This window comes from Lutjanus erythropterus, chromosome 5 (assembly GCF_056507025.1).
Source record: "Lutjanus erythropterus isolate fLutEry1 chromosome 5, fLutEry1.hap2, whole genome shotgun sequence".
Lineage (NCBI taxonomy): Eukaryota > Metazoa > Chordata > Actinopteri > Lutjaniformes > Lutjanidae > Lutjanus > Lutjanus erythropterus.
The window spans coordinates 36546988-36561295 of NC_139321.1; the positions used below are offsets into that span (position 1 = coordinate 36546988).

Consider the following 14308-nt stretch of genomic DNA (forward strand, 5'->3'; position numbering starts at 1 on the left):
GCCTGTATTTACATTTTCCCAGGCAAAGTTACAGTGAGAGGCACATTAGTCAGTTTTGACATTATAATTTGTGGGTATTAAGAGTCGAATCACTACCACTTTTGTCCACAGGGCCCTCTAAAATCAGCAGAATATGAAAGTTCCTTGTAGCCGCTTTCATTTTTTAAATAAGTTTTCACTCCAATTTTTTTTTTTTTTTTTTACAATAACAATCATTTCCTCTAAAATAACTTTATCTTCAAACAACCATAGAAGAGAACAGGAATTAGTTTTTTGCATGTCCCTTTTTAAATGAAAGTCTTCAAATGCAGCATTGTTGAAAAGTACATTCACTTAAGTATTGTACTAATTATGACTATAATAATTAAAATGTTTAAGGTACTTGTGCGTGTACTTTGGATGTTTGCATGTTGCATGCTGTTGCCCTGTTATAAAATGCCAAATGGTATAGTCAAAACTAGCTCTATTGGCTAAAACAATAAAATGCTGCTTACATTTCAGTGAATCAATAATAATTAGGCACATAACAATAAATTGAATATTGCAATAGCAATATTGTACCAGACAGATACAATATCTTGCTTGATATTACATGATTATTTTATTATTTTTATTTTAGAAAAGTACTGCTACTGATGTTTGCATTGTTCTACTTTGAAACTGTATGTAAAAAAACATTCATTGCCAAAGACAATTCATACCAATTTTCTGCACATGCTTAGGCCACGGCTGACTTCTTTTATTTTAGGTCATTACAGAAGGAGAGCAGAAGCAGAAGAAGTTAAAAGGAAAAATAAGTAAGTATATATTCAGTTTTATGCACATAAAATGCTGCACACATTTGATTTATTATTTATTAGAGGACATGTCTCTAAGTTGTCCTTTTTCTTTGTTTTTTAACATCATAATAATTTTTATGGTTTATAATCATTGTATGACCATGCCTTGAGTTTTTAGTATTATTACATCTCTCATAAGAATAATTAAAAATTAAAATATAGAATTATATAACTCTGACAGGGGCCCTAATGAGTACTTTTACTTTGGATGCTCAAAGTACATTTTGCAGGTAACATTGATGTTCTTTTACCAAAGCACAATTTTGAGTACAAAACTTAAAATGAAGCATTTTTAGATTATGGTATTAATTACTTTATTTAAATAACTGCTCTTTATTAGACATTGTCCTGTCTGTAACATAAATCTAAGTGAAATACAATGTTAGAGATAAGGCTCAAATAAAACAGGAGCTGAAACAGAAATTAAATGACAATTTTTTATAACTGATTAATACTTTAAGTCACTTATCAAGAAAAATGCCAAACAATCAGAGGGTTCTAATTTCTTAACTGTGAGTATGTGTCACTTTTCTCTGCTTTATAAAACCACAATTTGGATTTTTCTTTGACTTGGACTCGAGAAATCTGAGACATCGCCTCTGCTCTGCAAAGTTGTGATGACCTGTTTTCACTATCTCATGTTATATTAAACTAGATAACCAAAAGAGTACTAAGCAATGAAAATAATCATTTCAGCACTAAATAAAACAGGTTATTCTACAGTACTTCTCACACTGGAGGAGCTTTGAAAGCTTCAGATCACTGGCTCCTCTGATGTTTTTGTACCTATAGCCTCACATTTGTCTTCATAGGAGTGACTAAGCTGAATAAAAAACCTTGCCTGCCACAGAGATTTCCTTTCTTCAATCCCAAGTTTCTCCTCGGTGCATTTCTCACCTCCTAAATATGCCTCGGGGTAGGAGGGAGGAAAATCTGAGCGCTGCCTGGCATTCTAAATGCTGGAGATTAGCTTGCTATGTCAGCTTAGCATCCGCCCAGATTCAGCCTCTCTGTCGCTCTGCTCCCCTCCACCCCTCTGTCAGCAGCAGCAGCAGCAGCAGCAGCAGCAGAACCAGGGTACTGCGCTCTTGCTAAGTTAGCTCCCTTCCCTACTGTACTTCTAAGTGCACTCGAGCAGAGCCCATTTGGGACCGCTGGTTGCCATGGCACCCGCTCCATCCTTCCCACAGGAATGGTACTAGAGCGAGGAGAGTGGAGTGTGTGACGGGAGATGTCGGGCCATGAGAAAGTTCAGTGCGGTCTTTTGAAACTAAAACACAGTGAGTCTAAATTTAGGAAAGCGGGTGGGGCTGAAGGAAGGCAGGCGGAAGATGACGTTTGCCGCATTTTCTCCTTTTAAGCGTGATTGTTTCATAGTGTTCCAAGAAGAACTGGGTACGCTGACAGAACCCCCATGGGAGTGTCAGGAATGAAGGGAATGCAGTGAAATTGAGCAGAACAGGAAAAACTGTGTGTAACAACTGCATGCTGGGTTATTTGCATCATTAGTGTGAAAATGCTTTGCTTCCTATTCCCAGGGAAAGAAAGCACAGAGGGGAAAAAGCCCGCTGCAACAAACCTCCTCTGCTGGAGTCAAATTCCTTTGCATAGTTAAAGTCAATACTCTACCACAGATATTTTTTTTTTCCTCTTCCACAAATATGACACTGATCACTTCTGCACTGACATTAGTTGTGCTATAGCTGCTATTAGCCACACAGCTCAGTTAGCAGTCCCATAAGACTGGGACACAACCTCTGAGACTGACTGAGGCCTCTGTGACAACCAGGAATACATTACTGAGGTGATTTAAAGTTACAGCGGCTCCAAACGGGACTCTGACTCTGGGGAAGATGAAGACACGGCAGGTTCAGGTGGGGACAGAAGGTGTGAAAGTTATTTATTCCTGCGTTTGGAACAACAAGGTTATATTGTGTTGAAATGAACTAACAATATGTTCAGTCTACTTGCTGGTTGTTACAACTCATCCAGAATCATTACTGCTTTTGCCATTAGCATTTAAAACGCATCTCGCTTTGTACCCCCAAAGAAAAAAATATTATATAGTATAATATATATGAAATAATTAAATTAATATCATAGACATGCCAGTTGACTAATGGCTTGAACTATCCTCCAAAATACAAAGTTTGCTGATCTGTCCAGCTTCTAACATGCTGAAACAGTATTTCATTAGGAGAAATATTGAACTGTATCAAAAATAAAGCATTTAGCAGTCCATCAACAACAGCCCTACTGTTGAGTATGCAAATGGGTTAAGAACAGAAAAGATAAACTCATGAAAGTAGGCACCATGTGTCCACCCACCCCAAATTTTCTCCTGTTCCCAAACTCTCTTCCTCCTCTTCCTCCATTTTCTCCCTCGACACAGTTCTTGTAAAACTCAAATCATAATAAATTGTACTCTCGTCGTCAACTATTCTGCTCATCTTCTTCATAACTGCAAAAATGACGCTAAAATGACTTTTCACATTTCATTAAAATGTTCATAAATCAACTTGTCAGGTGCATTTACTGTTACTGAGGTGCATCAGCAGACATGGTGCTGTGCAGATCATCTTTGAAACAGTGCTTTCAATTCTTTATTGTATGTTTTGCTTGCTTTATGTAAAGAAATGTCTGTCACAGGTTGATGTTGTGAGCATCACAGCTGAAGTGATTTTTCTTTCACAGGATATTTAATATGAATCATTTAAGAGGCAAGAGGATGTAAAGCTGCGCACAGTTTCACAAGACAGAGGCAAATATTAGGGAAAAGTACAAAAAGACAGAAGAAGACTTTTTTTCATCTCGGACCCTCAATTCCCAAGTTGGGAACATAAAACTTTCTAACTAAACGTCTTCTATTTCTTTTGGTTCTGTGATCAAACAGCAACATGCAAATAATTAATTCTCCATTTTGAATCAGTTTTGGAATATGCTGATATTTTAATCATCCTCATCACTGCGGAGACAACTGAGGACAAGTGCTAAAGTGATGATTGGTGGGGTGTGTGTTGAGGTGCAAATGCTGAATAATAAAGTGCTAAAACCATGAAAAAACTCACATCAGAAGACTTCTGACAACCATAAGAAGCACAAACAAACAAGCCTTGGAGGACACAGGTGTAGCACAGAGGAACTACAGTATTAAAGATGCTCAACAAACTACAAAACATGTATGAAACAGGCAGTAGATCAACACACTAAAGTCAGCAGAAGCTACAAACATTACACACAAGTGTAGCAACTTTTAACTAGTGAGGAAAACAACAATTACACACTACAAGGAGGAAAGCTCAGTGCAAAGATTAGGTAAACTTGAAGCGCACCCTGTGGGGATGAGGGTGCCCTTCCACAGGACACAAGACATCAAAACACAACAACCTACAACAGAGGGTCAGCTAAGGCCACCAAACACAAAGTTGGGTAAACAGGGAGCACACGTTTTCTGCTATGATCTGAAGCAAGACAGCTTCTGGAGAAGGAGCACGACACACAAACAGAGCACAACGCGGCGACAGAGCGACACTGAACCGCCTCTGGAGCGCACAGCGACGCACCACAGCGAGGGTAAACACAGAAGTGTAGCGCAAGGTGAAACTCACCGTGTGGTATCCCCGGGCTATGGGCGGCTTTCCGGTGGGGTACGGATCCACAGTGTCGATGATTGTCTGCCTCTCCCCTTTCTGGTTGATCTTCCGAAAGCGCCGACGGGACTGTCTGTGCGAGGCTTGTCGCTGGAAGTACTCCTCATTTTCATCCATATAGTCCACCTGGAAATGATAGGGAGGGAGGGGGATGGAGAGGAGAGGGGGGAGTGACTGTCTTCATCTCCATTCACGCCCTTCCCCACTCCCCCACACAAAAACACACACACATACTCATCCCAAAAACCCCACCCTCCTACACTCCAGCTCCTACTCTTCCACCTCCTCCTCCTCCTCCTCCTCTCTGCCTCCCGCCCCTCTCATTGCGTAAAAATAGAAGTGAGTGTGGGCTGCACGATGCACACCTACGTCAAAGGGTTCTCACAACACAAAAAGCAGAGACGAGGAGGGGAAGAAACACGGGGATGAGGGAGGAATCTGGAGTACAGGAGGGAGGGAGATAGTCAACTGATTGACAGACAGCGATAAACAGAGATGGAAGCTGATGGAGTGAAAGACAAGAAGATGAAATAGACGCTCTCAGCTCTCTCTGCTTCTGTTAAACATATTAACCACAATGAAATTACAAGTTAAAACAAGATAAAATCCATGTTTCCATTTTTAATGATCTGAAAGGAGGGAAAAAAAACATTTTCCAAGTGGAAACTGGCACTTCAACATAGCAGTGAAGTCATATTTTACAGTTTTGGTTACTTAAATGGGACCACTCTGTTGCCTGGCGGCTTTGGGTCATGATGGAATGACATATTTAAGTTTCTTTTTTCTTCTTCTTCTTTTTTTTGCACCCATTCCTCCCGCCTGTTTCACTTGCTACTTTCACTGCGGCTTCACATTTCACAGCGCTCAGCCTTTGGGATTACACCACTAAAATCTCTCTCTGCCGTACCAACTGCTGCCATGACAACGGCAGGGGAGCTGTGCGCGAGCGAGAGCATAAGTGTGATTGTGTGTCTAATTGCAAATCTCAGAGCAATGTGTGCACGCATGTGTGTGTGTACAGTATGGACACGTGAGCGGCTTATTTTTCCTTTTTGACGTGTTAAGGCTCTTCGCTAATGTTTGTAGCTGCAGGTCTGCATGTGTGCATCTTTCTGCATGTTCCTCAAACTTGTAGCAGGGGGTGGGGGGGTGTTAGCCATGTGTATCTATATTCCAGCAGCACAAAACCCTCCTCAGTAATTATAGGGCGGGTTGGCACCTATTATAGCAAAGGGGGTAAGGCCAGAAAGTGTTTGCAGCAGGCAGAGCAGAGGGTGTTATTACTGAGGGGCTTGTGTGCAGCTGATACAGGCTCAGCGAACAGAAGCCCCCCCATCTACGCCGCACATTCATGGAGACATGGCAATTACAGCATGTGAAAGGGAGATCACTGAGGATGTTCTGTGACTGCAGCAGCAACAACCAGTCGTTATTTTATACTGACAAGACGTGGTTTATGTCTGATGTCTTCCTTTAAAGAACATGGCAAAAGGCAGATTTGTACGTGCTAGAAATGGTGTAGAGTGAGGGTGTAGGAGCATACAAGTGTGCCATTTTTAAGGTGGCGGTGTCTTACAGCATGCTGAAAACCAGAGCTGCAATCATTATTTGAGTTGTCAACTCTTAAACTAATTTCCAACTACTTTAATAATCAATTCATCATATTTTTTTTGAAGAAAAAATGTCTGTTCTCTGATTTCAGCTTCTCAAATGTGAATATTTTCTTGTTTCTTCAGTCCTCTGTGACAATAAATAGAATATTTTTTGGGTTGTGGACAAAACAAGACATTTGAGGACGCTACCTTGGTCTTGATCACCATTTTCTGGCATTTTAGTCTATGTACCAAACAACTAATTGATTAATAGAGAAAACGATCAACAGACTGATTGATAATGATAATAATCAGCCCTTGAAAGCAGTCTTATCAGTGGATAAATGATCAGTCAGCAATCAAAATGGTGTGACATACTGGCTTCACTGGCTGGCTGAAGTAGCCAGAATATTTGCACAGCTTTGTTCACCGCCTCTCAACACACTGATGCCTGAAACTAGTCAACTAGTCAGAAAGTTAATTATATTTTTCATGCATGTCCTGTGGTCCCTGTGTTCTAAATTCCTTCCGTTACATAGAAATTCTCTCCTCTTTCTAGATAAATCTGTTTGAGGACAGATTTGTGGAAGTGATGATGACATTAAATGCATACAGTATAGTTATAAATACATGGGAGGCTTCAGTTCAATTATGAAATTGATTAAATGTGTGCACAAGGTTAGACTTAAGACAGGGTTCGACATCAGCCATGGCCCAGTGGCCACAAAAAATTACTCTGTGGCCACTGAATATTCCATGTTGGTGGCAACTTTAATTTTATCCTCCTCCTTCATGCTGCGAGCCTTCACCAACACAAAGTTACACTTCCCCAAACACCACAATTCCTCTGCACCTTTTACTTCAACATTCTACAAAAACAGAAACCAGTACTTGTTGCCAGCTAGCTACTGGTATGTTGGGGCCAATAAAGTGTTCACTAACCCTTCTCAAATTGTTAAGGCAAACCATACAGAAGAACCAAAAAGATGAAAAAAACAAAATGGTAACAGAAACTTAGGAGATAATGGAAGCAGGAGTTTAAGGGGCCAGAACATGACACATCTAAGAATGTACTGCGCCTTTGGGCTGCCACTTTTCTCAACTAGCCTCTTGCCCACTTGTTTTTACTTACGTTTTCATTTGGGCCACTAAAAATGTAGCTGGCCACTAAATTTAGGGGCTTGTTAACCTGCATGGACAGTGTTAAAAAATATTAGCACATATCCCTGGAAGATGTTTCCCTCTTCAACAGAAAAACACCTTCTGTCTGCTGGGAACAGTACAAGTATTTATCCCTAGATCTTTAAGAATTTGGTGACTGGCGATCAGAAAAATGATACACAACTATTCTGATAATCAATTAAGTCATTTTTCAAAAGAAAGAAGGAAGGAAGGAGACTTTCAGAAGAATGCCAAAATATATTACAACAAAACAGTCCACTTTACAGTCAACTCTCCAGACCTCCTATCATTACCTTACAGTGTGTATACTGTAAATGAATTTTTTCGCAGCACGATGAACGACAGCTGTTTCTGAATTTGCACAAACTGGATTTTGCCTCCAGTATACCGCCGCCCTATTAATGCAAAATCATCAGCAGAACTGCATCTGTTCTGACGTGCTGGCCTCAGAGGGCTTCTGTTCAACAGATGACTGTATTGTGCTGCTACCTCCTGCTTCTGTGCCCCTCTGGGACGGGAGCGATTTGTTCTCAGCAACTTCTTCTATGAGCCAACATTTGATTTGCCATAAAACTGGGTCAGAATTTCGACTGGCCTTGGACTCGAGAAACCTCACACATGCTGGACTCCAGCATGTTAAATACAGCTACGCTTTAAGGTCATGATGAAACTGCAACAGGAGGCAGATAAGTGCGAAACATCACAGGACCAACTCTCGAGCGTGTTATTCCAAATTATAGTGATGCTCTGCTGTAGGTAATGTGGGTTTGGTTATCCACATGGGTGCAGCTCGCTCTCACATAAAGGAATCAATATAATTTTCCATGCTAACATCAGAGACAAATGGCGGAAAATTAGCATGTACATGAGTATGTTGTCTGCTGCTGCACTTTGCTTTTTCCCTCCATTTCGCTGTGGTTGCATGAGAGGAAGAGCTTTGTCAAAATAAAATATTTGTGTTTGAACCTGTGTTTTTATGAGACATAATGCCTTTGACACTTGCGTGCTGAAAGCCTAAAAAATGGGACTCACCACAATCATCTCTGAGGGTTCCAGGACGATGCACTCACATCCACGTCGCAGGCTGCCGGCTGACCGCTTTCCAAAACTGGACAGAAACAAAGACATTAATAAAACGGTGAGAAAAACTTCAATCTAAAGGTCAGAGTTTACCTAACAAAAACAGAGCAGTACTGTTCCCCTGTACAATCTGCAAATGGTATGTTACTTTTGACTCACACTAACAACCAAGAAGCTCAGACAGATCACTTAAAAGTCTGTAAGTGTATAGTTGACTGTGCCCAACATTTTAAATATGCAGTATGGAATTTCTGTATAAAATGTTGAACAGAGCAGCATTGAGTGGACAGTTCCTCCTTTCAGCTGTGAACACTCCCACCTGAGGGGAAACACCCGCCTCTGGAAAAGTCCACTTTCATGACGTCACAATTTGTACAGTATATGCCTCGCTCCTAATGAGGGGGGAGACCGGGTGATATTAAAAGCAGCTCAGACCAAAATGTCTCTGAGACGGGCAGCAGCCACGGAAATTCTGAGCACGGGGAGATTCAACTTGTGGGTTTGATGAAGAATGCGGCCTTTGTCCGGCGCCCAACCTCAATGCAGAGACACAAGGACTTCCTTGTTTGTTATTTTTAACATCTTTCTATCTAGAATGTGACCCACATCTCGTCGGTTTGCCGATTGTTTTTTAAGATAAACTCAAGTGACTCCAGAGGAAGAGACTGCTGTCGAGGTTGTGTGCCTGCCTTGTGTTGTGCGTCCTTGTTTTGCATTATTTAGAGTCTCTGGCTGGGATTTTACACCAGCAAGTGGGACATCTATCTTTAAATTTACATCAGGTCAGGGTGGCCTGGATCACAACACACACGTAACAGAAGAAACAATTATAACGATTAAGTTTTGGAGTTGAAACAATAGTAATCTGCCTTATCTATGGACGGTTGACTGAAAATTAATCAGCAAATATGTTGATAATTGATCAAATGCTTGAGTATGTTTTCAGTAAATATTTTCAGGTTTCTAAAAATGAATGCCTTTAGGTTTTGGACTGTTGGTTGTACAAAGCAATTTGAAGATGGGAGCTTGTGATGACAGTTTAAATGATATTTTATAGATATTTTAAGCAATTGATCAAGTAGTTGAGAAAGTAGTCTGCGGGCTGATTGATTGATAATAATCAGTAGTTGCAGCCCTAATAATTTCATTTATCTATTAATGATTTTATATTTGACTTTGATTAGATACATTTCTTATTTGTTTCCTCATTTTATTTTTATATTCTATTTTATTATTTTTAGAGCTGCAACTATTTGTCGAACAATTGATTACTGAGTCTTATCAATGACTATAACCATGATATTTAAAAAGATAAATACTGCTCTCTTCATGTTCATAATACATATATGATAACCTTGTGTTGATAACCCTCTTGGACATACTGTTTGCTCTTAAATCACTCTCTCTATGCCTCTATATTCCTAATTTGAATGTAATTCATTTGCCAAAAATGAGACAAAAAACACAGTAAACAAAGTTAAAATGAATGTGACTGATTCAAATGGTGTATAGATATCGCAATAATACCATTATTGTGAATTCTTTTGACTGCAATAATCATGGAGTGAAAATCTAGAATTGCTCAGATATGAGGATTTGTCATGTGTTGCTGCTCCTTTTAAATTCATAAAGTGGGCCAGTTCAGGTATTAATCTCCACAGCGTGGCTGATGCAAAGTGAGTAGCTCCAGGTGTAGAAAGTTCTCCTCAGTGCTCACAGTGAAGTGAGCAGTGAGTAGTGGTGTGTGGCTACCTGCATGGAGGCAGTGGAGGTGGCAGCTTTCATCAATCACACTGACAGGTGCAGACCTCGGGCACAGCATGGCCTAAATGCTTTGGAGCCCTGGGCTTGTGGCTACATGTTGTGGGTGCAGCTTGGTCAGGCAGGAAAATAAATACCAGCCAACTGCACAGAGCCGGTGATACTCTACCTGCCACTTTGGCAAAGAGCAAATAATGATTTTTGTGGTGCCTTTTATTTTCTAAAAGTCGATTTAGCTTGCTTTGCTTTTCTCTTTCTGCTGCCTTTCACAGACAAGCCTTTGTTGGGTTTTGTGTTTTTTCCTCTTTTGTCAGCCGTTCTGTTGTTTCTCTGCCAGTGCTGCAATTTTACTTGACTATAAATTTGTCAAGTTTTTGATGCCTCTTGCCTCAGTTTGTCAAATAACTCCACATGATGCAGAGTTAACTACTGCTGAGGAACATAAACTGAAATCAAAGACGGTACAAGTGACTGGCCGGACCACATCGAGCCGAGTGAATAAAGGCAGTCAGGGGGTTAATGCTGATGGTTGCTGTTTGCTTTGCCTGAGCTTCACTTTAATGCGTTTTAACTCTGCTTGTATCCCCGACATACACAAGCCTGAATTCCACCACAGGGCCAAACAGAGCCACAGTATGGAGAGCTTACTCAGTATTTTTCGCTCACATTCTCACAAGAAGACAAACGCTGTAATTCTTTTGCTTAACTTATTTGCAGCAAAGATGATTTGTCAGCTGGGCAGCAGCTTCAGAGGAACGGACGCGTGCTTTTGATCTGGTTTTACAGACATTTGGAGTCGGTACCAGCTCTGATCCTGTTGAGCCTCCCTTGGCTGACTCTACTGTGAAAAAGGGAGTAGTGATTCCACCCCATTACGCATCACAAAACACGCTTGGCCACCAAATGCAAACACAAAAGTGACATGTTCAATCATGTTCCTCCATTACATTCCTAACTTTAGTAATCCAATCCACCATTTTGCAGGAGGCAAATGCCACTGGCAATGTGAGATATTAAAGAAGGGATTATGGAAGTGGAGGGTGAGGGGGTGGGAGGGTTTTTTTTTTCGAACACAAAAGTGTCTTGTTTGGAGATTAAAGCCTCCACTGCTGTGTGACTAGTCCTGAGCAAATATAAAGTCCAAGACCCGCATGTGTGGGTGAACGTATATTAGACTATAAATATAATATGTCTAAAACAAACATTTGATGCTCCCAGTGGATGCTTAGTTGCACTGGGATGTGAGCGTCTCAGCAGCGATCAAAACCGCAAAGTTTGACCCATGCAAATATTTAATTTTTATTAGTTCTGTTAATGATGCCGAAGTGTGTGCACAATCTACTCGCTCTGAATAATTCAGCACAGAGGAATGCAGGCCCACAAGCTGATGTAAGGTTTGTGCTTTCCTTCCTGAGAACGAAAGTGTGTGTTGGCTCACGAACTTACGAAACCAGATAAGAGGATGAAAAAAGATAAGAAAGGTGCCAGATGCTTGAACAGGTATGTAACTCACTTCTAACAGAGCACAGAACTGAGCAAACACTATCTGTGTCAGACTTTCCACACCAAAATACTGCTATATCTGCTGCGTTCAGCTGCACAATTTCATATACCAACGCTGAAAAATCATTATGTTCACTTCACTTTGCTTTATTCTCCCATTCCAGAGGAACTCACCCTGCAGGAGTCTTTAAAAATACAACAGACAACATGTAGCACATAAATACTTTCAGTCATAGTACTTCATAATAAGGAAGCACCTGAAATCAAAACAAACATGGATGCCTCATGTCAGCCAAGGTCTGTTGTTCAGGGTAATAAACCCACATTTAATGAATATGGAGCTACAATGTCAATTCACAGCATTTTGTTACCCTCCCATGGCCAACTCTACAATCATACAAGTGCCTTGAGCTGTCCAGTGACACTTGCAAGTCAAATTAAAGTTGTTTTTTTTAATAAATTTACAAAAAAGCATACAAAAAACTACAAGACACTCATACTTAAAATGCCGTTATTGTGATTTCATGCTCATGTTGGGCCTTAAAACAAACAAACTCCGATGCCTTTATGCATTAATCATTCATCAGAGAGTTGACAGTCAACAGATTTGACTCCCTGACAAAGAATATTCTCTGTTTCCTGCCAAGGGACAACAAATGAAGATTAACTTATAGCTAACTCAATGTGTAGCTAATGTGTATTGTCCCTGTGAAATAAACAAAGTAAAATGAAAAAGAAATTAAATAAAAAAAGAGTTACAATAATGTTTGTTCATTTTCAGGTCCAACATGATCATGCTGTGAAAGTAGCAGTATTTTAATTATTTTGAAAGAGTGCCTTGGACTTTTTGAGGACACTTGTAGCTCTACAAAAAACAAAAAAAAACTACAACTACAAGGTTCATCTCAAAAGGTAAAAGCTAAAACTGTTCCTTTAACAAGTGCTTTTGACTATAATGTACAGGCAACATGTGTAGCACCTGTTGTCTGTTCTTGACGGTTTCATTAGGTTCTACAACCTCTGCCTAATGTAAGCCAGGTAATGACAGAAAGTGAGTGTAAATTCAGTTTTCAGTTTAAAAAGTATGGCCATAACTTTTCTGTCTGCATTGAAAACATTTTGTCTTGTCAGGGGAGAGTCTTTTTAGAGGCTGACTTGGTGTTGCAATTAAAATTTCGTTTGTTTGTTTCAGATGGGTGGCCAGTGTCTCCTTTTCAAATTAAACTCTGCAGCTCTCTCTCAGTTGACAGACTGACATGTACCCTGCCTCAGTGGCCTCGCACCCCCCCGTTATACAACAAGCCTGGGCGTCTGGAATGTCATTCCACATGCATCACCAGCCTTTCACTCTGCAAGCCCGGCAGCCCACCGCCAAAGCCTCAGATCCATTCTGCTGTCTGACTGAACCAGTGCAAACCCTAATCTGCACCCCTGGTCTGAGCTGGAGGAGGGTGGATGGAGTTTGGGGTGGGGTGGGTGGGGGCTCCTCGCTCCGTTAAGCCGTTTAACTGAGTAAGTGGTGAGAGGGCACACCAGCTTTTTTAACCCAGCAGACCCTTAAGAAGGACAAAGATTAAACTCCCTGGTTATGCAAGACTTTAGACCTAGCACAGAAGGAGGGAAGGGGAGGTCAAGAGGAAGGAGTAGATGGGAGTCTCAGGAGTGATCGTCCACGGCTGTTAAGTCAATGAAAACAGCATCCAGGCTTGAAGGGGTTTACCAACATCCTCTCAGAGCTGCAGCTGACCATCCAACCAGCTCTCACCTTGCAAACATAAACAGAATTCCTGGGAGTAACAGCGTGGCCGTGCCACACACATACCCCCGGACCTTTGCCCCACCACTTCGGAAATAGAAGCTGACACGGATGCCAAGAATGTGCGATTGACTCGTGACTTTTGCTTCCCAAAATACGACTTCACTGACATTGTAACGGCAAAGAGAAAAGGGCACTGAAGTGTAGAAAGACAGCGACTAGGCTAGCCGCTCAAAACTTTTCCAAGAGATATCAATCAATCTTTGCTGCATCTATCATCCATTTTTAAAACGTTCTCCTCACAGCAGGAGCTCCAGCTTTGTTTTGGTTTCAAAGTTGCCAAAAGTCTTGTCTAACCCCCCCAAAACACGAAGAGCGCACACCCCTTTTACTGGCAACACACTCTGCACACACTGACAAATCCAAAATAACATCAAAGTCATGTTTCACATTCCAGACTTGAAGGTTTTACTGCAACCAGCTCCCGGCTCAGTCAGATTTTTAAATTACAACCAAAAACATAGGAGTTTCTAGGCAGAGCTGTGGTGAGTCATACACAGGAGTTAAGTGCTGTTGTGAGTCTGGACACTCACCCCTGACACTCCAAACTGTTCCCAGAGTGACACCGCCACCTGATAAGATAAGAGGATCCCTCCTTCTAAAATATCCCCCCGCTGTTAGTCCACAGTCGGTCCGACAAGCATGTTCCAAGTCCCGACACTTTGGTGTGACTGCGGCATATCGTCCTGCGTACAACCCAACGCTGCTGTCTGAGATTTGTGTGTGAGAATAGGAGTGTGTGGCTTGGAAAGTGTGTGTGGATCAGCCTCTGCCCAATGGCTCTGCCCCCTTTCTCTCTCTCTCTCTCTCTCACTGTGTAATGTGGTGCGTTGACAGCAGCCAGCATTCCAGCGTAAGACTCACTTCCTGCTACAGAGTTACAAG

General features: G+C 41.2%; 1 protein-coding gene across 10 annotated transcripts in view; it reads right to left on the reverse strand.

Annotated features, from left to right (window-relative positions):
• Window positions 1-14308, reverse strand: part of rapgef2b (Rap guanine nucleotide exchange factor 2b) — a 149614-nt gene that overhangs the window by 68707 nt on the left and 66599 nt on the right. For 9 of the 10 annotated variants that reach the window (XM_084719765.1, XM_084719763.1, XM_084719761.1 and 6 more), the window contains exons 5-6: window positions 8296-8371; window positions 4448-4615 (exon numbers count right to left, since the gene is read on the reverse strand). In XM_084719765.1, coding sequence (XP_084575891.1) covers window positions 4448-4615; window positions 8296-8371 — 244 coding nt within the window. Of the gene's footprint in view, window positions 1-4447; window positions 4616-8295; window positions 8372-13956; window positions 14192-14308 lie in introns of those variants that run through there. The other variant, XM_084719769.1, reaches the window with a different exon arrangement.